Here is a 25,392-nt window from a genome sequence, read left to right on the forward strand (position 1 = left end):
GATGCAGGTCTCAGACGTTTACCACTTCCGTGAAACCACTAGCAGAGGTATGGTGCTGACAAACCTAGAAACATAATCGGGGCGAACCAGGATTCAAACCCACAATCATAGGTTTCTGGCATGCCCAAGGGACGCAACTCTGCACAGCGAGTCGCGGCGCCTTAGACGACTGGGCCACCCGTGCCCCCAATATCTAGCAGAGCCAGTCACATATCGTGTAGTTGCTAGTGTTAAAAATAGCTGCCTGCCTGCTAGCCAAATGCCAGTGACTTTCAAAAATTGGCTCGTAACATTTCCGTAAAGCTGGCCTGACTGTCTTGATTTAAATCCTAGTGAATACATACTGGTATCTACTTCTACTTATCAAGTCATTTTGTTTTCACTTCACAGTTTTCCTGTTATATCACGTATCACGACGTGTCAGCTTAAAATGGGAGGAAAGCCCGAAGTGATGCAGGTCTCAGACATTGACCACTTTGGTGAAACCCACGAGCATGGGTATGGTGCTGACAAACCTAGAAACATAATTGGGATTGGAACCCACAATCTGGTTTCTGGCGTGCCCAAGGGACACAACTCTGCACAGCGAATCGTGGCACCTTCGATGACTGCGCCACCCATGCCCCCGAGTGGAAACCACCACAAACACATAATACACCTTCAGGTTAACACAGGGGCAGTCGGGTAGCCTAGTGGTTAAAGCGTTCGCTCGTCACGCCGAAGACCCGGGTTCGATTCCCGACATGAGTACAATGTGTGAAGCCCATTTCTGGTGTCCCCCGCCGTGATATTGCTGGAATATTGCTAAAAGCGGCGTAAAACCATACTCACTCACTCACTCAGGTTAACACAAAATACGTAGGCTGAAGACAAAGTAGGGCTAGTAATATATGAAGAGGGCCCTCCTGGCCAGTGAACATGGGAAACTAATTGATACACTGCATGGATGGACTCTGTTTGTCTGTTTCCACGTTAATCAAGGCTTGTCAGGCGAAGATGTGAGGAAGCCTAGTTTTTAAAGAATTCACTGATGCAGACAGCCCGGGTTTCCTCCATTCCCCACATGAGTACAATGCCAATTCTGTGCCCCCACCGATTATTGCCAGTGGTGTAAAAACATACTCACTCACTGGTCAATCAACATCATCATCAAATCCCCATAGTATTGCATTTTTAAAGTATTTTTAGCCCTAAAATCCTCATATCGAAAACATACAAAGGCCATAGATACAAAAATTAACACAGGTGTCTTCTCTAGTTGAATTGGTTCAGTTCTTTTCCTTCAGTAAATATCATACCCGTGATATGAAAAGTTTGTTTTGGTTGGTTGGTTTGTCGTTTAACGCCGCACTCAGCAATATTCCAGTATATGTCGGCGGTCTGTAAATAATCGAGTCTGGACCAGACAATCCAGTGATTGACATCATGAGCATCGATCCACGCAATTGGGACTGATGACGTGCATCAGCCAAGTCAGCGAGCCTGACCACCCAATCCCGTTAGTCGCCTTTTACGAAGTACAGTCAGATGAAAACCTGGTTGCTATGGATACCCACCTGGGGAGTTGCTAGTTGTGTGTGTGGAGCCTGTGGCCTGGTCTCCTGCTCGCTGAGTCGTGCTTTAGCAGCTGCTAGAAACTTGCCCTTCTCTGCCTGAAAGATGAGAAGAAACATCAAAGACACCATGTGAGTGAGTGAGTGAGTGAGTGAGTGAGTGAGTGAGTGAGTGAGTGAGTATGGTTTTACGCCGCTTTTAGCAATATCACGGCGGGGAACACCAGAAATGGGCTTCACACATTGTACCCATGTCGGGAATTGAACCCGGGTCTTCGGCATGACGAGCGAACGCTTTAACCACTAGGCTACCCGACCGCCCCAAAGACACCATGTAGGACTGGGAGTGAATGAGTTAGTTCTAATCCCTTTTTGCCATATTCCTGCAATATCAGGGTAGGTACACCAAGAAACGGCTTCACAAATTCCCTCGTGTTTGGCGTGTCTAGCGAACACTACCGTACTTACATCCACCACCATGACCTTGGAGGAATGTCAGGCAGTCATGTGTGGTTGTCATCAACACAAACCACTGGAGTCTCAGGCAAAGGGATATACATGTTCAACTTGCATTCTATTCTGTTTCTTCCCCATTGTGAAAAAGTATTTGTAAAAAAAAAAGAATATTAAAACAAATTTTTATTGTTCTCTCTCCGTGGCAGCTGACTTTCTGACATGACTTTTACATGACAAGCACCTGCTGCTGTGGTCTAAATTGTCATGGGTACTTGTTTCATGCATCTGAAATCAGAAAACTGCGTCCATCCAACTTACAGAAATCTCAGGATTTAAACCAAACTTGGTTCAAAATGGGAATTCTACCATTTTTGTCCCCCTATTATGAACAAGTATTTTAACACAGCAAATTATCATCTCACCTCAGCTCTCCATGGCAATCCTTTTTGAATACTTGAAGATATGACTCACATTTTACAAAGTCAGTGAACATGGTGAATGAGTATGGTCTCATGCTTTTAGCAATATCAGTTTCATGGGGAAACCAGAAATTGAACCCTGGTCTTCATTAGTATGAGTAAACACTTCAACCCCGACAGCCCAACACGGTACAAAAGGCAACTGCACCGAGATGAGAACTGTGACCTGTACCTGTTTGAGTGAGTGAGTGAGTTCGGTTTAACGCCGCTTTTAGCAATATTCCAGCAATATCACGGCGGGGGACACCAGAAATGGGCTTCACACATTGTACCCATGTCGGGGATCGAACCAGGGTCTTTGGCGTGACGAGCGAACGCTTTAACCACTAGGCTACCCGACCGCCCCTTGTACCTGTTTGAAGCTGGTGAACCTGGCCAGACACTTCCTGTGGTCCGGAATCTTGGATGTTGAAGAGAAGCGGGTCACTTCATTGCAGGCGTCGGCAGAGATGAAGCCAGCACCACGAGACCACTTGAGGATGAGGTTGGTGGCGACGATACTCTTCCCTGCTACCATCTGGTCCTCCAGGCCGAAACTCTGTGACACAGGTAAACAAAAGAAACTTTATCAGATTCCACCTCTCATATCACTTGCATCGTCTTCCCGAGGCAAGAATTCCTGGGCTCAATCGTAGCGCCACCAGTGGCTATTACGAGTTATGTCCCTTCTATGCATCTCTTATTGACTAATCAGATTCCACCTCTCATGTTACTTGCATTTGCTTCAAACAAAATGGCAGCGTCCAGTCCAGACGATCTGATCGATAATCAAGATCTATACTGTGATAAATCGGGTCTTACATCATGAAGTGCATCAAACCATGTGAGCACCTTGGTTAAACACATGAAAAGATTAGGAAAATATCTGTTGACAACATGTTGATGGTGCACATGCTTTGCAAATCCTGCAATCACCGAAATCTGCATGACAGTTTACGAACCCAATTTTGATTTCGTTGCGCGATTCGTTAGTCCAGACAAAATGAAACTCTATAATACCAGCCTAGTTCCGCAAGGGTAGAAACTGGACTTTTATAGGCAGTTAACACCCTTGCCTCGGGAAGATGGCCATGATGTAACTCCAATCAAAATTGCGCACTGAAATCAAAATCCGGTTCGTGCACCGCCAACTCGTTTTCAGCAGATATTTCCAAATCTTATCATGTTTTTAATCAAGGTGCTCATGTGATTTGATGTAAGACCCGTTTTATCACAATATAGATCTTGATTATCGATCAGATCGTCCTGACTGGGCGCCAGTGTGTGTGAAGCAAACACAAGTGAAACGAGAGGTGGAATCTGATTGGTCCATAGGAGAGGCTTAGAAGGGACATAACTGGTAATAGCCACTGGTGGCGCTACGATCGAGCCCAGTAATTCCAGCCAAGTTTGGCAAGGGTTGAAACTGGACTTTTAAAGTCAGTCAACTCTCTGGCCTCGGGAAGATGCATCATGGCAGGTTGGGAGGAAAGCCTGAAGTGATGGTTGTCTGAGACATTTACCACGGGGAAAGCCATGAGAACGGGAAGGGTTGTCACAAACGAAAAATAAAGAGGACAATAATGATGAAAGACTCACCAATGTAAAGTTGCACTAGGATATAAAAGTGAATGTTACAATACAATACCCACTTCATTTAAGAACTAACTGACAAAGAGTTCATTGCAGTATGAACCTATATTGAGTGAGGGTCAACCTGTATGAATATCGGAGCTTGCGATTTAAGATGTGTAAAATAGGCACAAAGGTAAATTCTTAGATTGCTGTAGACTGTCACTGTCGAGTCGATACCACAACACGATACTTTAATGTGAATTTCTTCATTTTGTTCACTAGGATGGGTCATAGCGAGGATATTTGTGAACGATCATGCATTCCAACTCTCTGATGTTCAAGATTAAGTCCAAATGATCAGAAACAACGCTTCTGTAGGAATGCGGAAGTAGTCCGTCAGTGTTTATGTCATTTCAAGAAGATGGTCTTGGGGAAAACAAATGAATGTCAAGTGTCATTCATACACTTATGGACATCAATTTTGTGGTCATGTAACCGACCTCTCGTCCAATAGAAAAGCTGTATATTGTGCAAACTTTAAATTAAAAAAATATATTCTGTATTGACTGCTTGAACCAAGTGATTCTGTGCAGATTATGTTTAGGATATGGAGGTGAGATGAAATGGGGTTTAAGGTCATGTTCGAGATTATTTCACTAATATAGCAACGTGCACACACCTGTGTGTAAGGCTGCCCCTGCTAGTCCAGACTAATGATGTTTTTAGCCCAAGATACCATGCCGCAGTTGAACATGGATACCCCCCTCAGAAACAGTATACAGACTCCGAGTCTAGTTTGATCCCCTTAATACCGGGTGATGATAAGATGATACCATGATGATATTGGACCACTGACCTTCCGAAGCTCTATCTGGGAGTAGATCTTCATGCAGAGAGGAATTGTGTCAGAGTAAAAGATTTGATTTTAATGAGACCGACATGATCCATCTCTTTGACATACAGCCGAGGTTTTGGTTTGGTTTGGTTTGTTGTTTAACTCCGCACTCAGCAATATTCCAGCTATATGACGGCGGTCTGTAAATAATTGAGTCTGGACCAGACAATCCAGTGATTGATATCATGAGCATCGATCCTCGCAATTGGGATCAATGACATGCATCAACCAAGTCAGCGAGCCTGACCACCCGTTCCCGTTAGTTGCCTTTTACGGCAAGCATAGTCACCTTTTACGGCAAGCATGGGTTGCTGAAGACCTATTCTACCCCGGAATCTTCACATCCGAGGGAACACGATGACGTGAATTGTAGCTCATGCTTTCAATCACTGGTTTGTCTGGTTCAGACTCCCAGACATGTAACTTTTATAAAGAACAACTTCTGCAGATAAGGAGTGAGTGAGTGAGTTCGGTTTAACGCCCCTTTTAACAGTATTCCAGTTATATCACGGCGTGTCAGCTTAATGTTGGAGGAAAGCCCGAAGTGATGCAGGTCTAAGACGTTTACCACTTCGGTGAAACCCATGAGCACGGGTATGGTGCTGACAAACCTAGAAACATAATTGGGGCGAACCGGGATTCGAACCCACAATCATAGGTTTCTGGCCTGCCCAAGGGACGCAACTCTGCACATCGAATCGCGGCGCCTTAGACGACTGGGCCACCCGTGCCCCCCTGCAGATAAGGAAGAGAATATATTGATGTCAACATCCATTGTCTATTGTTAATCACCTATAGGCGCCAATCATCTGTTGGCTTCCCTTGTTAGTTTCTACCCTTTGTTATTTTCCATCTTTTGTTATCTTATTCATTTTGTTGTCCTTACATGTATATATATATGCCTCATGGTATTCATTCCCCTGATGAATGAGTAAGCATGTTCTCCAAAACATTATGTTCCTCATAATAAAGAAGTTGACATCCATATATTCTCTTCCTTATGTGTATCACTTCCAAATACCTTTCAAAGACCTGAACTTCTGCAGACTTGTTAATTACAGGCCATCTTGACAGAGATGGAACACATCTTCTCACTCATCCAACATGAAGCTATGCCGTGACCTCACCTGTAGTCCTGCCCAGAAGCGAATACTCAGGATGTCCCCATCAGCATCCGAGACGTAGACCGTATCACAGCTCTGCTGGCTGAAACACAGTAGGTCAGATGGTTCCAGTAAGACTAGAAGTTTTGCCTTTAATGACAGCTTCAGACAAACTACGACTATTTCACTCTTTGACATATAGTAACGTTCTGCCACATAGTAGGAGTCTAATAAACTAGTACTAGTTGAAACAATGTTCTTATCAAAATCAATATTTTCTTAAGGAAGGTGAAGATCCGAGTAAGAACTGATCTTCAGTAACCCGTGTTTGTCGTAAGAGGCGACTGACGGGATCAGGTGGCCTGCTTGCTGACTTGGTTGATGCATGTCATTGTATCAAAGTTGTGTAGACCGACGCTCATGATGTCAATCACTGGTTTGTCTGGTACAGACTTGATTAACAATAGACCACTGTTATATAGATGGAGTATTGCTGAGTGTTAAACAACAACCAAACTAGCATGATGTAAAGTTTGTTTACATGCAAATACTAGCTGCTGCATTATGATCACAAAGTCGACATTAAAGAACTTCACCTGTTGCTCTGTGAGGTGATTACCATTCCCACAAAGTCAAACTCCTTAAATGGTGGAGATCTTGAACGGAGGTCTCTCACACTCCACACCTGAAACATCAACATCAACTGAAAGAAGAAAGCCAACGAAGTATTTCCTTCGAGTGTGGAGCTAAGGCTGACAAGACGTGTGGAGGCCCGACTGCCAGGCCAGTGAAGTGGGAGTGACTTTACACCTGATGCACAAGCTGACACTCGACTCACGACAGACAAAAGATTAACTTAGGGGCTAATATTATAAATATTTTCTGAAGACTTACCTATGAACCAATTACAGTCTAGGTGCTGTGGCATAACAGGGATGTTTCTACGATTCAAACCTAGGTGACCTTGGCAGGCAGTAATGGGAAATAATCATTAATTTGGTGCAAAAATGGGAATTTTTAAAATCCTTAATTTCTTAAATTCAGAGGGGGAATGGGTGGCCCAGACATCTAAGGCGCGGCAATTCGCTGTTGAGTGTTGAGTCCCTTGGGCACCCCAGAAATCTAGACTCGTGAGTTGGAATCCCGGTTTTCCCCGACTACTATATATATAGTATGTGTCCAGGTTTGTCAACACCATACCCATGCTCCTGGGTTTCACGAAACATTATCACTTAAGACTTTCCTCCCACATTAAGCTGACACGCAGTGATATAACTGGAATACTGTTCAAAGCAGCGTTAAATCATGTACAGATCAACAACTTTCCTGATCATTAAACCATGGGTGATATTCCTTTGGGTGTATACTGCCATCCCTACACGATCGTCCAGAAGTCAGGGTGTGGAATAACAGGGTGTGGAATAATCAGGTTTCACTCTAATCTGATTATCCGATGACATCTTTATCCATCTCGTTTCAAGGATGAATGTCTTGACATGTTGGTATTGACTTACCTCCCTTGGGTCATATACAAGGTCAAGGTAGTTCTCATCAACAGGGCAGGGCTGCAGCTTGGTCTGTCTGTTGGCTGTCAGGTGTACGCTGTGACTGTCCAGACGGGTCCTACACAAAAATCATTTCTCAATCAGCTGTAGTTTTCCAGCCTGAATAGTTATACCACATAAGTACACCCCCTTCGAAGTCTGAAATTCATGTTGTAGCCCAAAGATTCCTTTCACATTAGATAAACTGAGGCTATGAGTCTCTAGTAATCTATGCTGGTCGTAAGAGGCGACCCCGTTGGGATTCTGGGTTGGAATAGCTCTTCAGCAACATGTGCAGGTCGTAAGAGGCTTCACCATGGGGATTCTGGGTTGGAATAGGTCCCCAACAATCTGTGCTGGTCATAAGAAGCGACCGTATGGATCTGGTGGTTAGGCTAGGTGACTTGGTTATTTGTGTACACCATATGCATGGATCTTAATCAGTGTTAGAAATTGGCACTAGTCCTGTCCTTGTCAAACTGCCCAATAGTTAAGGTATCATAAGGACTAGTAGAAATTTGCCATTTTTAATGTTATCATTATAAGGACTAGTGGACTAAATATGTTAGTTTCTACCCCTGTGACTTTGCTAATTTTCATCTGAGTATTGTCTGGCCCAAATAAAGATGATCAGGCCTTCATGTAGGTGGAATATAGCTGAGTGCAGCAGTGCAGCGTTACACAACAAACGCATCATTCAGAAGGGTATGGTGGTGACAATCTACAGTGGAACAACTCCCAACTTACTTGGCTGGGGAAGCGACGAGACCGTAGATCTTGTATCTCTTCCCCTCTAAAAGGTGGAGCCACTCAGAGTTTGGTCTCCACACAGTCACGATCGTAGCTGCAACGTCACAAGGCGAGGAGACATCAGTACAGGGATGGAGACTATCAGCCATTGACTCGGTAAAATGTACAAAGCCACACCTTATTTTATGTATGGGAAAATTCAGATTTTCAGCTGTAGTTAGTACAGGTATTCACTGCATTGGATTTGATAACATAAGAGTGTATTCCATATTTTTTCACTTCACAAATGTTTGACCCTCTGAATAGAGAAGTACTCAAAAAGTATGCGAGTTGCATTTAATGCCACTTCAGACAGTATTTCTGCTGGACGTTGGAGGGAAGCCTGAACTGATACGTCTTAGACACATGAGCACAGGTATGGTGCCGACAAACCCAGAATCATAATAAGGTGAATCTGGGATTCGAACCCATGGTTATGGGTTTTTCAAAGAGGGATGTTTCTGATGATGACTTACATATCTTGGCATCGACATCTCGTTTAGCACAGCCAGACACCCTCAGCTTCAACACTGGAGTCACATTCCTCGAAGTGTGACCCTGAAATCAGAACATAGAGGTGCTCCTGATTCTCCTGTCTCCTACCACTCATCTTTCCAGTGCACGTGTTTTTCAAAATGGAAACATCAAGATAACTCTGATATTTGCATGTCATTATGTGCTTTATAGCTATACTTTATACTGATTGGTCAGTTGTTTTTTGTTTGTTTGTTGTTTAACACCGTACTCAGCAATATTCAAGCTATGTGACAGCGGTCTGGACCAGACAATCCAGTGATTGACATCATGAGCATCGATCTGCGCAATTGGGATACGATAACATGCATCAACCAAGTCAGCAAACCTGACCACCAGATCCCATTAGTCGCCTCTTACGACATTGTTGTCTTTTTTGGCAAGCATGGGTTGCTGAAGACCTATTCTACCCCGGATCTTCACGGGTCGGTTGGTCAGTTTAAGCAAATGACATCATATTGCTTCATTGTTGAGAACAGTACACATGATGTCATCTGAACAACACACTTGCTTCAGTGACATTTTTCCGTAGGGTTGACAGTTAATACACTTTTCTCCATTTTCTTCTCAAAAAGACAAAAAGAATTGTCTTTCACTTTGTGTTTAAGTCACAAGCTCTGACATTCATACAGTTTGGAACTCATCCTATGAAAGTTCAAACTCCAATGAACTCCGATAAAGTGAAAGTCAATTCTTATCATCTTCAATATCACTATTTTATACCTCGAGGGATATATTACACAATTTCATTTCATACTTGAGACTTCATGTTTCCACTGATTGCCACAACAACCAACTGTAACGCAGAATAAAATAGTTCCTCAAAAAGAAAGGTGGCATGCGTGTTTGTATGATCCACAGTGCCATCTTTGGAAGTTTGGTAGCAACAAAAAGATTGAAATAATATCCTCATTAGATTAAGAAGGTCTATTAAGTACTACCTCAGTTATTCAGTCACAGTGACCATGTGTCATAATACATTTACGTGAACGTCAAAATGGCCGACATGATAAACGTGGCGGGGGAGATTTCCGTAGCTGTTCACAAACCTATGGCCCTTACAAGTTTTAGTCGTCACTGATCAATTGTGAAAGGTAATTTGTCAAATAGATTCTAAGGTACGATTTCTTTGTTTTGCTTACTAGGATGGGTTTTAGCAAGGATATTCTTGAATAGGCATTCCAACTCTCTGACTTATCCCAATGAATGCTAGAAATGCTAAGTTCAAGATTATACAGTCTAACTGATCAGAAACGCTTCTGTTTGTGCGCACTAATCATTGCTTCCAGTCGCAAATTTGTAACAGCCTTTTGCTGTTGACTTTTGTCATGATTGATTATCATATCTAAATAATATCAAGTGCAGAAACATGACAACACACACAGCTTTTTTCTTTGCATGTTGGTACTTGGTAAATTGGTAGGCGATGTTTGGAAGTGAGGAAGTTTCTGACTACTAACATGGTCAAATGTGGCTTATGAAGCTGTTTGTAATGCGACGTAAATGTTCCCGAATACCGGCCGATGAGAGTTATGAAGGTGGTGTGCTTATTCTTAACATCATGTTGTAAATATCACCAAATAACCATTGAGGCTTAGAAGCTGTAGTGTTAACTTCCAAACACTGCATACCTGTTGAGCTTCCTCCCAGGCTGTGTGGAGCTTGTCCTGCAGCTGCTGGTGTTGAAGGTCCTGGAGGTGGCGCCGGTGGTTGTCCATCATCTGGGCCTGGTGCTCACTCAGCCAGCTCTGTAGACAGAGGCATAGAGACTGGAGACACATGTACTTAAAGGGGGGCTACACTCCACAGCCTGGTGCTCACTCAGCCAGCTCTGTAGACAGAGAGGCATAGAGACTGGAGACCCATGTACTTAAAGGGGGGCTACACTCCACAGCCTGGTGCTAACTCAGCCAGCTCTGTTGATAGAGAGGCACAGAGACTGGAGACACATGTACTTAAAGGGGGGCTACACTTCACGGCCTGGTGCTCACTCAGCCAGCTCTGTAGACATAGAGGCATAGAGACTGGAGACCCATGTACTTAAAGGGGGGCTACAATCCACAGCCTTGTGCTCACTCAGCCAGCTCTGTTGATGTAGAGGCATAGAGACTGGAGACCCATGTACTTAAAGGGGGGCTCCAATCCACGGCCTGGTGCTCACTCAGCCAGCTCTGTAGACATAGAGGCATAGAGACTGGAGACACATGTACTTAAAGGGGGGCTACACTCCACAGCCTGGTGCTCACTCAGCCAGCCCTGTACACAGAGGCATAGAGACTGGAGACCCATGTACTTAAAGGGGGGCTACACTTCACGGCCTGGTGCTCACTCAGCCAGCTCTGTACACAGAGGCATAGAGACCGGAGACACATGTACTTAAAGGGGGGCTACACTCCACAGCCTGGTGCTCACTCAGCCAGCTCTGTAGACATAGAGGCATAGAGACTGGAGACACATGTACTTAAAAGGGGGCTACACTCCACGGCCTGGTGCTCACTCAGCCAGCTCTGTAGACATAGAGGCATAGAGACTGGATACCCATGTACTTAAAGGGGGGCTACACTCCACGGCCTGGTGCTCACTCAGCCAGCTCTGTAGACAGAGAGACAGAGAGGCATAGAGACTGGAGACACATGTACTTAAAGGGGGGCTACACTCCACGGCCTGGTTCTCACTCAACCAACTCTGTAGACAGAGAGGTATAGAGACTTGAGACCCATGTACTTAAAGGGGGGCTACAATCCACAGCCTTGTGCTCACTCAGCCAGCTCTGTTGATGTAGAGGCATAGAGACTGGAGACCCATGTACTTAAAGGGGGGCTCCAATCCACGGCCTGGTGCTCACTCAGCCAGCTCTGTAGACATAGAGGCATAGAGACTGGAGACACATGTACTTAAAGGGGGGCTACACTCCACAGCCTGGTGCTCACTCAGCCAGCCCTGTACACAGAGGCATAGAGACTGGAGACCCATGTACTTAAAGGAGGGCTACACTTCACGGCCTGGTGCTCACTCAGCCAGCTCTGTACACAGAGGCATAGAGACCGGAGACACATGTACTTAAAGGGGGGCTACACTCCACAGCCTGGTGCTCACTCAGCCAGCTCTGTAGACATAGAGGCATAGAGACTGGAGACACATGTACTTAAAAGGGGGCTGCACTCCACGGCCTGGTGCTCACTCAGCCAGCTCTGTAGACATAGAGGCATAGAGACTGGATACCCATGTACTTAAAGGGGGGCTACACTCCACGGCCTGGTGCTCACTCAGCCAGCTCTGTAGACAGAGAGACAGAGAGGCATAGAGACTGGAGACACATGTACTTAAAGGGGGGCTACACTCCACGGCCTGGTTCTCACTCAACCAACTCTGTAGACAGAGAGGTATAGAGACTTGAGACACATGGACTTAAAGAGGGGCTATACTTCATGGCCCGGCGCTTCGACTTTGGACAGGGAGATTGATGGACTGATGGACTTGGGACAGAGAGATTGATGGGACTGATGGACCTGGGACAGGGAGATTGATGGACTGATGGACTTGGGACAGGGAGATTGATGGACATGGGACAGGGAGATTGATGGACATGGGATAGGGAGGTTCATGGACTGATGGACTTGGGACAGGGAGATTGATGGACTGATGGACATGGGACAGGGAGATTGATGGACATGGGACAGGGAGATTGATGGACTGATGGACTTGGGACAGGGAGATTGATGGACTGATGGACATGGGACAGGGAGATTGATGGACATGGGACAGGGAGATTGATGGACATGGGACAGGGAGATTGATGGACATGGGATAGGGAGGTTCATGGACTGATGGACTTGGGACAGGGAGATTGAAGGACTGATGGACATGGGACAGGGAGATTGATGGACATGGGACAGGGAGATTGATGGACTTGGGAGAGGGAGATTGATGGACTGATGGACTTGGGACAGGGAGATTGATGGACATGGGACAGGGAGATTGATGGACATGGGATAGGGGCATTGATGGACTGATGGACATGGGACAGGGAGATTGATGGACATGGGAGAGGGAGATTGATGGACTGGTGGACATGGGACAGGGAGATTGATGGACATGGGACAGGGAGATCGATGGACATGGGACAGGGAGATTGATGGACATGGGATAGGGAGGTTCATGGACTGATGAACACTGATGGACTAGGGACAGGGAGATTGATTGGCATGGGACAGGGAGATTCATGGACATGGGACAGGGGCATTGATGGACTGTATTGATAGTACATTGGGGTCAGCCCTTGGGATTATACAAAGGGGTCAAAGGGGAGACAACTCACATGGACCTCCTCTGGTTGCAGTGACCCCTCAACAGCATCGTAAATCTCCTGGCCAGTCTGGAGATCCTCCACCTCACGCTGTGACCAGCGCTTCCGAGATTTACGTCGACCTAAACCAGGAAATCTTTCAACTGTATTCAAGATGACATTGTAATACAAAATTAAATCACCACTGTTCTCGCCTCCGAAACATGACATCTCAGTATGAATTGACAATGTTATGAAAGTCATTGATGTAACTCACCTTTACCATATTTACACTGGTTACTACCTTACCTTGAATCAAGATACATGTTTCTGATTGGTTACTGACAGGGCAATTGTTTCCCATGTACACCACTGACAGATATGGTACAAGTTTTGTAAACCCAGCTGGGAAATGCCAAAATTCGAACCAAAGCGATTACAATATGATCAAAAAGCCTTGAACCTGCTTGAACACCTGTCAGATGCACTTAGTGAACATAACTGAGCGTATCCAATGTCCAACTGTAATGCTAGGGTGATAACTCTGATGCCTCATCTGCTAGCTGTCACAATGTCTGTAAAATGGTGCCGGTAAGGTTATTTATCATACCTCGATGTCAGAATGACGAGATCTGATTGGCCAACGTGATCTTGATTAAATACTGTGTAACCTGCCTTAGAGGGGAATAAATTTTTCAGAGGGGCAATAAATCTCTTATACCTGGTTTCAAAGCAAAATGAATGACATAGCACAAGTTAACCCCAGCTGTTTTCTCTCAATTTTGAATTTGTGTTAATTCTTTGACAATGTTACAGTAAAATATGTCTGTGAGATAAATTTCTTGTCTGGCTATACACTATATACGCACTCAGACAACTTTTATTATCAAGACCATTTGTCTAAAGATCAACTATCACCGAACCGAACCTCTCGACTGGTCCTGCTCAAGGCTAGCCTGCAGTTCTGTGTATAGCTTCTCCATCTTGTCCTGCTTGTGTCTGTCAAACCGTCGCTGCACCCGCTCCTCTACCTCTTCTGTCCGGAACACGCTCCCCCCCTCAACCAGCTTCTCCATGTACTGGGCAACACAACAAAAGGAATTGTGTCTATGTCGGTTTCAAACCCAGGATCCTGTTTCTACAGAGACGGTGGCAGCTGATGGTTGTAACTCCAATAGTTTAACATAGAGCTTGGACCATTGCATGGCTAGCGCTAACAGGTCTTCAGGCTAGCAAGGAAATATACTCACTGCCAAAAGAAACGCGAACAATACAAACATTTTGAGAAGTATGTTAAGAAGAGATGTTTCCAATGTGTACCACTTAATGACAAAACTAACAAGCAGTCAAATGTTACCACAGAGTGTCTTTATTCTTATCACGATATGCTGCACGTGATTTTCAAACTTTACACGCTAATCCTACACAAGGCAAATGGATCCACGGCGTCACATGGGATGCGTTCACACAACATACCAGTATGTTCGTGTGTGCATCGAACCAATTTAATAGCTCTTGAATATGAGTAAGTCTTCATATATTAACCAACATGTATGATATTCGCTTTTCTTTTGGCAGTGAGTATACTCTAACCATCGGGGTATCACTGTGTATGCTTCTTGGGGATTGGCGCTTTGTGAACATGGGGAAGTGTCTAGGGCCAGTCATTATATTACTGCTAAATTGGTTTATAATACCTATCAGAATCGACCCAAGGGTGAAAAGAATATTGAATACCCAAAGAGTGAGTGAGTGAGTGAGTTTGGTTTAACGCCGCTTTTTAACAGTATTCCAGTTATATTGTGGCGTGTCAGCTTAATGTGGGTGGAAAGCCCGATGTGATGCAGGTCTCAGACGTTTACCACTTCGGTGAGACCCACGAGCATGGGTATGGTGCTGACAAATCAAGAAACATAATCGGGGCGAACCGGGATTTGAACCCACAATCATAGGTTTCTGGCGTGTCCAAGGGACGCAACTCTGCACAGTTAATCGCGGCGCCTTAGACGACTGGGCCACCCGTGCCCCCGAATACCCAAAGAAAACCATAGCTACCCTATAAGCATGATAAGAACAATAACATATAAGTCAATGGCTCAGGAAAAAATCTGAAACCCTGTGATCACTTGAAGAAAGACACCAACCATGACGGGATATATCCTAGTGACCACAACATCCACACATCCAGCCACGCCCCCCTCTGCATGCAGGGTGCTGATTGGTACACAGAGAGGTCGGGGGTCACGTTGATAGCCAAGCTTGCTGTCTCCTGGTGCAGGTCGAGTAGAGTTCATGCATATCTTCAGAAACAGGGAATCTGGTATCTGCATCACAACATCAGTCTGGTTATATAGGTGCAAGGGCAGTAACTTTGGTTGGTTGGTTTGTTGTTTAACGCCGCACTCAGCAGTATTCCAGCTATATGACGGCGGTCTCTAAATAATCAAGTCTGGACCAGACAATCCAGTGATTAATATCATGAACATCGATCCACACAATTGGGATCGATGACATGCATCAACCAAGTCACCGAGCCTGACCACCCGATCCCGTTAGTCGCCTTTTACGACAAGCATAGTCGCCTTTTACAGCAAGCATGGGTTGCTGAAGATCTATTCTACTATCTGATTTTCACGGGCTCAGTAACTTTGGCAAATAGGACATAATCAAACCATTTTTACATGGACTCACTCACCTGATTGGAAGAGCCTGGACCAGACAATCCAGTGATTGACATCATGTAAATCGATCCACAATTGGGATCGATGACATGCATCAACCAAGTCACCGAGCCTGACCAACCGATCCCGTTAGTCGCCTTTTACAGCAAGCATGGGTTGCTGAAGATCTATTCTACCCCCAATCTTCACGGGTCCCGCAGCCTGGAGATGTTAAACCCCAAAGCATGGTATGGTCCTGACAAAGAAAGCAGTATCCTAAAGGACTAAGGGACGTAACTCTTTCGCAAAATGTCGGCACCTTGTACCTCTGGGCCATTCAGTGCAAACAACTATGTCAGCTGAAGCTACACAAATGGTGAAGCCACAAACCTTGTAATATCAGCATAATCTACATGACTAACAGTTGTTTGATGTCTTGTTTTTTAATGCCTCATTCTGCAATATTCTAGTGAAATGTTTATTGGAGTTTGGACCAGACAATCAAATGATTGGTATTCTGAGCAGCGATCCACACCATCAGGGTACAATGACATGCTATGAACCAAGTCACCAACATGACCACCCGATCCATTTGGTCACCTGTATAGCCAGCATAGGTTGCTGGGGACCTATTGTAACCTGGAATCCCCACAGATAGTATCAGCTGCACAACTACAAGCACTACAGTTTGTTTCTAGTTTAACGCTGCACTCAGCAATACTCATGCTATACATACACAATCGAATCTGGACCAGACAATCCAGTGATTGATATCATGAGCATTGATCTGCATTAAGCAATTTAGATCCGATGACATGCATCAACCAAGTCAGCGAGTCTGACCACCTGATAAGTCGCCAGTTACGGCAAGCATGGATTGCTGGAGACCTATTCTAACCCGGATCTTCACGGGTCAGCACTTTTGTCCCCTTCCTGACTCACCTCCAGTGGGGGACACGCCTCCTGGGACCCTGCCAGCTCCGCCCCACTGACACAGATCTTCTGACCTACGGAGATTTTCTTGCTGGCCACCAGCCCCGCCAGGCCCACGTCCAGCTGACCCTTGATGCAGTACCACCCATCAGTCAGCTCTACCACACACTGAAATTAAATACACCCTGATTAACACCAGAAATACTTGCAGTTCTGTGTTCACTCTTGTATGACCACTTGTGTGAAAACTTCCCATAGTAAGTAACTTGTTCTGTCACCTGTCCTGCCCTGAGTGGTAGACTCTGATCCCTGTCACACAGCACACACACAGACAGACAGACACACACACACACAGCACAGCACACACCACACGACACACAGACACACCTGTCCTCTCACCTGTCCTGCCCCCACAATGTCCGGTCTTGACTGGGGGAACCTGATCCCCGACACACCACACACACCTGTCCTCTCACCTGTCCTGCCCCCACAATGTCTGGTCCTGACTGGGGGACCCTGATCCCCGACACACACCACACACACCTGTCCTGCCCCTACAGTGTCTGGTCCTGACTGGGCGACCCTGATCCCCCCGACACGCACCACACACACCTGTCCTCTCACCTGTCCTGCCCCACAGTGTCTGGTCCTGACTGGGGGAACCTGATCCCCCCGACACACACCACACACACCTGTCCTCTCACCTGTCCTGCCCCCACAGTGTCCGGCGCTGACTGGGCGACCCTGATCCCGACACACACCTGTCCTGCCCCCACAGTGTTTGGTCCTGACTGGGTGACCCTGATCCCCCCGACACACACCACACACACCTGTCCTCTCACCTGTCCTGCCCCCACAGTGTCCGGTGCTGACTGGGCGACCCTGATCCCGACACACACCTATCCTCTCACCTGTCCTGCCCCCACAGTGTTTGGTCCCGACTGGGCGACCCTGATCCCCCCGACACACACCACACACACCTGTCCTCTCACCTGTCCAGCCCCCACAGTGTCTGGTCCTGACTGGGTGACCCTGATCCCCGACACGCACAGGACCATCCTCTTGCAGGCAGCATCGTCTCGCTCAACAATTTTCTTCAGGGCTGACCTGAGAGAGAGGAAAAAACAGTAAGCATGCAACAAGACAGGTACATCAGAAATGTATAGTCTTTCAAAGAGAGTTTTACATACAAAGAACCAGACTCTGAGGGTATAGGGATTTAAGTTGCTGTTAGCAGCAGAACAGTGCTCTCATGTCAGTAAAATATCTTAATTATGAGAAAACAAACAATGCAATAGTTTTATCTATTGAAATCAACCAGCTGAGAGACCACATAATAGGGGCGGACTCCCCCTCCCCCCATCCTCACTCCCCCCAAGCAACCCCCGCCCTTAGACACACTGACCCTCTCTCACAAACACTGACCTAAGGACTACTAGAAATTTGCCCTTTTTAAAGGTTTTGCTAAGGGCTGAAACTGTTACTTCCTATTGCTGCTCCCTCACATACTCTGACCTCACCTTTGACAACGATCCACTTCCCGGTCATAGCGGTACTTGAGCTGCAGCATCATATTGTTTGGGGTCAGACACCTGATGAAGAAAGTGAATAACAGGGTGTCACAGAGTGTCTGGGTATGTCACAGGGTGTTACAGGGTGTCCAGGGATGTCACAGAGTGTCCTGGAATGTCACAGGGTGTCAACGAGTGTCCTGGTATGTCACAGGGTGTTACAGAGTGTCCTGGAATGTCACAGAGTGTCCTGGAATGTCACAGAGTGTCCTGGTATGTCACAGAGTGTCCTGGTATGTCACAGAGTGTCCTGGAATGTCACAGGGTGTTACATGGTGTCCTTGTATGTCACAGAGTGTCCTGGAATGTCACAGGGTGTCCACAAGTGTCCTTGTATGTTACAGGGTGTCCTGGTGTGTCACAGAGTGTCCGGGTATGTCATAGGGTGTTACATGGTGTTCTGGTATATCACAGGGTGTCCTGGTATGTCATAGGGTGTTACAGGGTGTCCTGGTATGTCACAGAGTGTCCTGGTATGGAATTACATCTGCATCTGATAGCAAGTGTGAGTGCGTGAATGAATGTTGTTCCATGCTGTGGTCAGCACAATTATGGCTACAACATGGCAGCCTGTAATGGTCAAGTCTTGGCCAAGCTCATTACAAAGAAACGCAGTGAGCTCTAACTAAATTTTCATTGTTTTAATTTTTCATAACATTTCTCATTATGCATGTGATTATTCACCAAAATATTGCTAGTACTCAACTCCTAGCACTGTCCCCTATACAACGTCTCACATGCATCTAACAATCCACTGGTCATGGTTGTACACTTACACACTGGAGATCGGAGCCTCGTCAACGCACATTCCACCAAACTGAGCTAAATACGTCACAATCCAGAGGCAGTGGTCATACACACATATATCAGAGATCAGAACTGGATTAACTCACCTTCCGGCAAACTGTGCCGGATACGTCACATGTACATCACACAATCCAGCGCCAGTGGTCATACACACATATATCAGAGATCAGAACTGGATTAACTCACCTTCCAGCAAACTGTGACGGATACGTCACATGTACATCACACAATCCAGCGCCAGTGGTCATACACACAGATATCAGAGATCAGAACTGGATTAACTCACCTTCCAGCAAACTGTGACGGATACGTCACATGTACATCACACAATCCAGCGCCAGTGGTCATACACACAGATATCAGAGATCAGAACTGGATTAACTCACCTTCCAGCAAGCTGTGCCGGATACGACGTCTCATAGGAGGCCAGTTTCCACACAATCCACCGGTAGTGGTTAAACACCCAGACATCGGAGATCAAAGCTGGATCAACACTCTCAAGGCTGACGAAGGACCTGATATGCGAATGAAACCATGAAGAATTTTTTTTAAATATTACTATTATTGCTCGATGTGTCATTTCAACGTAAGGTGGGGTTTGGGAAATGGGGTTAAATGTTGTATTCAAAATTAATTCACTTACACTGCGAAGTGCATGCATGCGTGCGTGCATGTGTGTGTGCTGGTAAATATCGCAAATATCCCAAAACGTATGGTTATTAGCATTTCAAGTGCACTACTAGATATAGAGGCTGCAAAAATGTGTCAACAGACAGCTTTCTCTTCTGAACCTACTCCGAAATATAAATAGTCATGGAATTTTCTTGCGACATTACGTTAACATGCGTATCGTGATAAGTATCGTATTGTGACCTTGGTATCACGATATGTATCATATCATGACCTTTCTGTATTGTTTCACCCCTAATAGTGGTGAAAATGTGAAGGGGATGTATCATAATACCAGGGAGACCTAACACACTGGATAATAGAGGAGGGGTATGCTATGGGATTTGATAATTCCAAGGTGGAACGGTGACCTGTGAAATTCCTCCTTGCCAGCAAACCCTGAGTCGTCAGGAACCAAGAGTGCTCCGTCTCCAACCAGAACGCCACTCGTCATGTTGGGGTAGTAGAGGAGCAGGTTGAAGCGGAAGTCCTCAGCGGTGTTGCTGCCGATGTCAGAAATCTCCCGTCTTACTCCCATGGAACAGAGCTGGAGACAGATGACATGCTGTAAACACTTGATTAAAGTACAGGTATGTACACATCATAATGCACACATAATACATACATCCAGTTCTTGAGCATGTCATAGAGCATAGAGCACACCTCCAGTCTGGAATACAGGCTTCAGTAAAAGAATACACACCTGACCTGACCTGACCTCCACAAACACATCCCAGCATGACCTCCACAAACACATCCCAGACATGACCTCCACAAACACCAGACATGACCTCCACAAACACATCACAGACATGACCTCCACAAACACATCACATACATGACCTCCACAAACACATCACAGACATGACCTCCACAAACACACCTGACATGACCTCCACAAACACCAGACATGACCTCCACAAACACCAGACATGACCTCAACAAACACCAGACATAACCTCCACAAACACCAGACATGACCTCCACAAACACCAGACATGACCTCCACAAACACATCCCAGACATGACCTCCACAAACACATCCCAGACATGACCTCCACAAACACATCACAGACATGACCTCCACAAACACATCACAGACATGACCTCCACAAACACATCAGACATGACCACCACAAACACATCACAGACATGACCTCCACAAACACCAGACATGACCTCCACAAACACATCCCAGACATGACCTCCACAAACACATCCCAGACATGACCTCCACAAACACACCCCAGACATGACCTCCACAAACACCTGACATGACCTCCACAAACACCTGACATGACCTCCACAAACACCTGACATGACCTCCACAAACACATCCCAGACATGACCTCCACAAACACCAGACATGACCTCCACAAACACATCCCAGACATGACCTCCACAAACACCAGACATGACCTCCACAAACACATCCCAGACATGACCTCCACAAACACCAGACATGACCTCCACAAACACATCCCAGACATGACCTCCACAAACACATCCCAGACATGACCTCCACAAACACATCCCAGACATGACCTCCACAGACACATCCAAGACATGACCTCCACAAACACATCCCAGACATGACCTCCACAAACACATCCCAGACATGACCTCCACAAACACATCCCAGACATGACCTCCACAAACACACCTGACATGACCTCCACAAACACATCCCAGACATGACCTCCACAAACACATCCCAGACATGACCTCCACAAACACATCCCAGACATGACCTCCACAAACAAATCCCAGACATGACCTCCACAAACACATCCCAGACATGACCTCCACAAACACATCCCAGACATGACCTCCACAAACAAACCTGACATGACCTCCACACACACATCCCAGACATGACCTCCATAAAACACCTGACATGACCTCTATCTCACCTCCTGATCACTAAAGGATCCCTCGACCACCAGGTCTCTGTGCTGGAGTTTCAACCCCGGAGACTGCTTCTCCCTCAACAGACGGCCACAACTCGGGCGAACCTTCTGCTTCTTCTTCCTCTGAATTATCTCCCCTTGTTTCTGCCGCACTTCCTGCAGGTGGTGCTTCAGGTCTATAGAAGCAGCAGCTGCGTCACTTGCCTGAACCGAACTTAACTTGGCATTGCCAGGCTGAGACATGTGACCAACTCCAACTGCCTGTACACATTCTGTGTTCTGCCCAAGGGGTTCGCTGACAACAGACTCACGGGTCTGTCTTCTACTATCAGTGCTCATTGCTTTCCCACTGCTGTTCTGCATTGTCATGGGACTTGCTCTATGGGAAATAACCGATCCTGAAGTTGACCTTGAACTTGTAACAGACGGCCTAGTTTCATCAGTGGTGTTGTTGCCTGAACCAGATCTTGTACTGGTTGGACTGTTTTTGCAAGAACTATGTCTGTCTAAGACAGGTCTTTCTCCGCTGTGATTGGTTGGACAGTTCCTAGCCTGTTTTTGATTGGCTCTCAGTGATGCTTTGGGGTAGAATACAGGTGTTTTGTTTGATTCCCCTGGTGTGTGTTTGTCCTGAACACTGGCCTTGCGGACAGGAGTGATGAATGCAGTGTTCTTGTAGGGAGTCTTGAAGCTGGAGGTAGTGCTTGGTGTCAGCTTCTCGGATGACTTGTTCAGAATAGCATCAAGATCATAGTCACCAGACCTGCATCAATTTAATCAGAGAATACAATGGCCATCTAAGTGCAGATACAGCTTTTAGGAAAAAGAGAGGTTCGTTCTGTCATTTAACAATATAAATTCAGTAATTGTGTAATATTTTTTCGCTGTGTATAAGACGTACCTACAATGTTGAATAAAATTGAATATTTTCTGCAAATGAAGTTGAAATTTATTTCCTGGGTACCTGACCTTAGCTGGGTACCTGACCTTAGCTGGGTACCCACTGTAGGTGTCAATAGTTGGGTACAAAATGTTGTTTTACTGCAGCCCTGGCAAACACTATTTAGATATATGTATAAACGCCATCTGACCATACATACACTGAAGTTGATAGACTTCTTACTCGAACACATAAAAGTCAGAATGAATGCTTGCATAGTCAGAAAGAAATGGGAACATTAGCTACTTGTAGTGTAACCATCGAGTTCTATTGTTAATGTCATTAAACAGTATATCACATGACTGACCATGGGTCCGGGTAGACGTGAGGGTACCTGGGTTCTACTCAGGACCCATCAGACCTGAGTACCCATGTTACCCTTCCCAGCCCTTGTAGAAACTTATTTCATTATTCCTAGTGTTTGAACAAGACAATCCTGTATGCGACATTAACATTTTCTGTCAGTTTCATTGAGTTCCCGTTTGTAGCAAAATTGAAGCCTTGAGAACTGGTTCAGCCCTCAAATGCTGCAAGTCAATGAGGACTACCATCACCATTGATCAGATCACTGGATTTTCACTTGCAGGGGTAGACTCTAACAAATTTAGTCCACTAGTTCTTATAATGACAACACATAGCAAAACCCTTAACAATGACAAATTTCTACTAGTCCTCATGATACCTTAACTATTGGGCAGTTTGGCCAGGACTACAGGACTAGTGCCAATTTCTAACGTTGACTTGTCCTTAGCAAAATTTAGTATCTGGCTAGCAGACTAGGGAGAGTTTCGAAAACCTGGTGCTATAAAAGCGGGCAAATTATGATTGATCAATTATGGTTTCAACTGAACACTACGTTCGGTGATGGATGATACCTGGGTGTTGTCCTGAGGGAGGTGGACGTGAGTGGCTGCAGCCTACGACCTCCTTTCACCAGCCGGTCGAGGTGGGTGGCTGTTGAGGAAATTAACGGCAGTCAAGTAAACAATCAAGAGTGTTACAAGTTAGTAGTTAGCAAAATTTAGGGGCTGTTGAGTCAGTAGTCATTATTTTTATGGCGTGGTCAGTAAAAACACAAGCTGTCAAGTCTAATCTAAAATGTGGAATCATCTGTATGCGAATGCAGGCTCATCGGTCTGTTGGGAAACATGGGGACACCTGGTTCTGCCTTTGTCTCATTACTGCCACTTATGTTTTGCGTTTGTGTTTGACCCTGCTGATCGGTTTTGTTGCATCCCTCGATCTAGTTATATGGGATGTTTTCAAGATTTTAGCAAAATTATGACAAACAGAAAAGCTTTAGTTTACACTAAGCTTTAATGGAATTTTACGTAAAGATTTTACAACAAAAACTGGACTCATCTTATGTTTTGATAAGTTTTTAGTTGTTTTACACAAACAAGTATATTGATCCGGATTCTCGAGCACAGGTACAACTAGAATGTGTATTTACTCATAAAAACAGATGTCTCCCCACTACTTCTCTTGATACATCACTTCCGGTTGATATTACAAATGTGTTCGCAAATCGGAAGAACATTGGCAAATGTATAGCAGTACAGATACTGATTAATGCATCACTGAAGCAGCATTACAGTTGATGTCATGTTGGTTGGTTATCGCCGCACTCAGCAATATTCCAGCTATATAACGGCGGTCGGTAAATAATCGAGTCTGGACCAGACAATCCAGTGATTGATATCATGACTACGATCCACGCAATTGGGATCAATGACATGCATCAACCAAGTCAGCGAGCCTGACCACCCATCCCGTTAGTCGCCTTTTACGACAAGCATAGTCGCCTTTTACGGTGATGTCATGCTGACTCTTGTTGCAAGTGGATGTACCTATAATGAACAATCCGCAGCTCCAACCTTGTAGAAAGACTCTCAAGAATTTCCAAATTGTTTCAACGGAGAAACATGATAAAGATAAGAATTGAAAATATGAAAAGGCATTACTTGAGCATGTACATGATGTAGTCATTGTACATGTATAGTTTCATGCAAAAGTATTTATTAGCTTGAGTGTTATGGCTCGTAAATGAAGCTTAGAATTGTTTGAGACTAAGTTCAAGTGGAAAAGTAACAAAGTAAAATTAAAAAAAAAGAATTAAAATGGCAAAAGACACCAGTTAAGTTCATGAGCAATGCACATGCCATGTTTCATTGAAAAACAATGAAGGTTTTTCAAGTTATGGCTCGGAATTGGATGGGAACGCAGATGCTGACACCAACGGCAACTGGAACTGAGCCAAAAGCAATATGTCTCCGATCCCTTTGTTTTAAGCAAACATAAGAATTCATAACTTAACATTCTTTTATTAGCAAAAGAACAAGGAATTGATGAAACCAATCTTACATTCAGGTGATGACATCATTGGAGTTTTAGATCCGCCTCTGTGACCTGAGGAGAAATGTATTGTCAAGAGTAACATGACATTCTAATTGAATAGTGTGACGGACTAGACCTGTAGACGAGACAGACACAAATAAAAAATAGAATTCCAAACTATTAGCCTCAGCAGGTGAATGAACTTTGTTAGGTTATTCAATGAGATAAACATGATATACAAATATCCTCTAGGCTAAAAAAAATAATAGTCTTGGTTCTCAGGCACCGCCCGTATCATCATAAAGTTCGCTGCACGTTTCGTTTTTATTTCCATTTTCAAAAAATTCAAATTATTACAAATTTATAAACAATG

The 25,392-nt window shown here is 45.1% G+C and overlaps 1 protein-coding gene across 3 annotated transcripts in view; it reads right to left on the bottom strand.

Annotated features, from left to right (window-relative positions):
- Window positions 1-25,392, bottom strand: part of LOC124152419 — a 45,914-nt gene that overhangs the window by 2,499 nt on the left and 18,023 nt on the right. For all 3 annotated transcript variants that reach the window (XM_046525352.2, XM_048389566.1, XM_048389565.1), the window contains exons 9-27: window positions 25,047-25,091; window positions 23,558-23,636; window positions 21,746-22,505; window positions 20,204-20,379; window positions 19,550-19,678; window positions 18,306-18,377; window positions 17,778-17,892; window positions 16,795-16,953; window positions 15,337-15,516; window positions 14,121-14,271; window positions 13,226-13,335; window positions 10,539-10,655; window positions 8,850-8,931; window positions 8,332-8,428; window positions 7,555-7,663; window positions 6,637-6,725; window positions 6,065-6,143; window positions 2,841-3,026; window positions 1,557-1,652 (exon numbers count right to left, since the gene is read on the bottom strand). In XM_046525352.2, coding sequence (XP_046381308.2) covers window positions 1,557-1,652; window positions 2,841-3,026; window positions 6,065-6,143; window positions 6,637-6,725; window positions 7,555-7,663; window positions 8,332-8,428; window positions 8,850-8,931; window positions 10,539-10,655; window positions 13,226-13,335; window positions 14,121-14,271; window positions 15,337-15,516; window positions 16,795-16,953; window positions 17,778-17,892; window positions 18,306-18,377; window positions 19,550-19,678; window positions 20,204-20,379; window positions 21,746-22,505; window positions 23,558-23,636; window positions 25,047-25,091 — 2,831 coding nt within the window. The remainder of the gene's footprint in view (window positions 1-1,556; window positions 1,653-2,840; window positions 3,027-6,064; window positions 6,144-6,636; window positions 6,726-7,554; window positions 7,664-8,331; window positions 8,429-8,849; window positions 8,932-10,538; window positions 10,656-13,225; window positions 13,336-14,120; window positions 14,272-15,336; window positions 15,517-16,794; window positions 16,954-17,777; window positions 17,893-18,305; window positions 18,378-19,549; window positions 19,679-20,203; window positions 20,380-21,745; window positions 22,506-23,557; window positions 23,637-25,046; window positions 25,092-25,392) is intronic.

This window comes from Haliotis rufescens, unplaced genomic scaffold (genome assembly GCF_023055435.1).
Source record: "Haliotis rufescens isolate VD_foot unplaced genomic scaffold, xgHalRufe1.0.p SCAF_8, whole genome shotgun sequence".
NCBI classification, from domain to species: domain Eukaryota; kingdom Metazoa; phylum Mollusca; class Gastropoda; order Lepetellida; family Haliotidae; genus Haliotis; species Haliotis rufescens.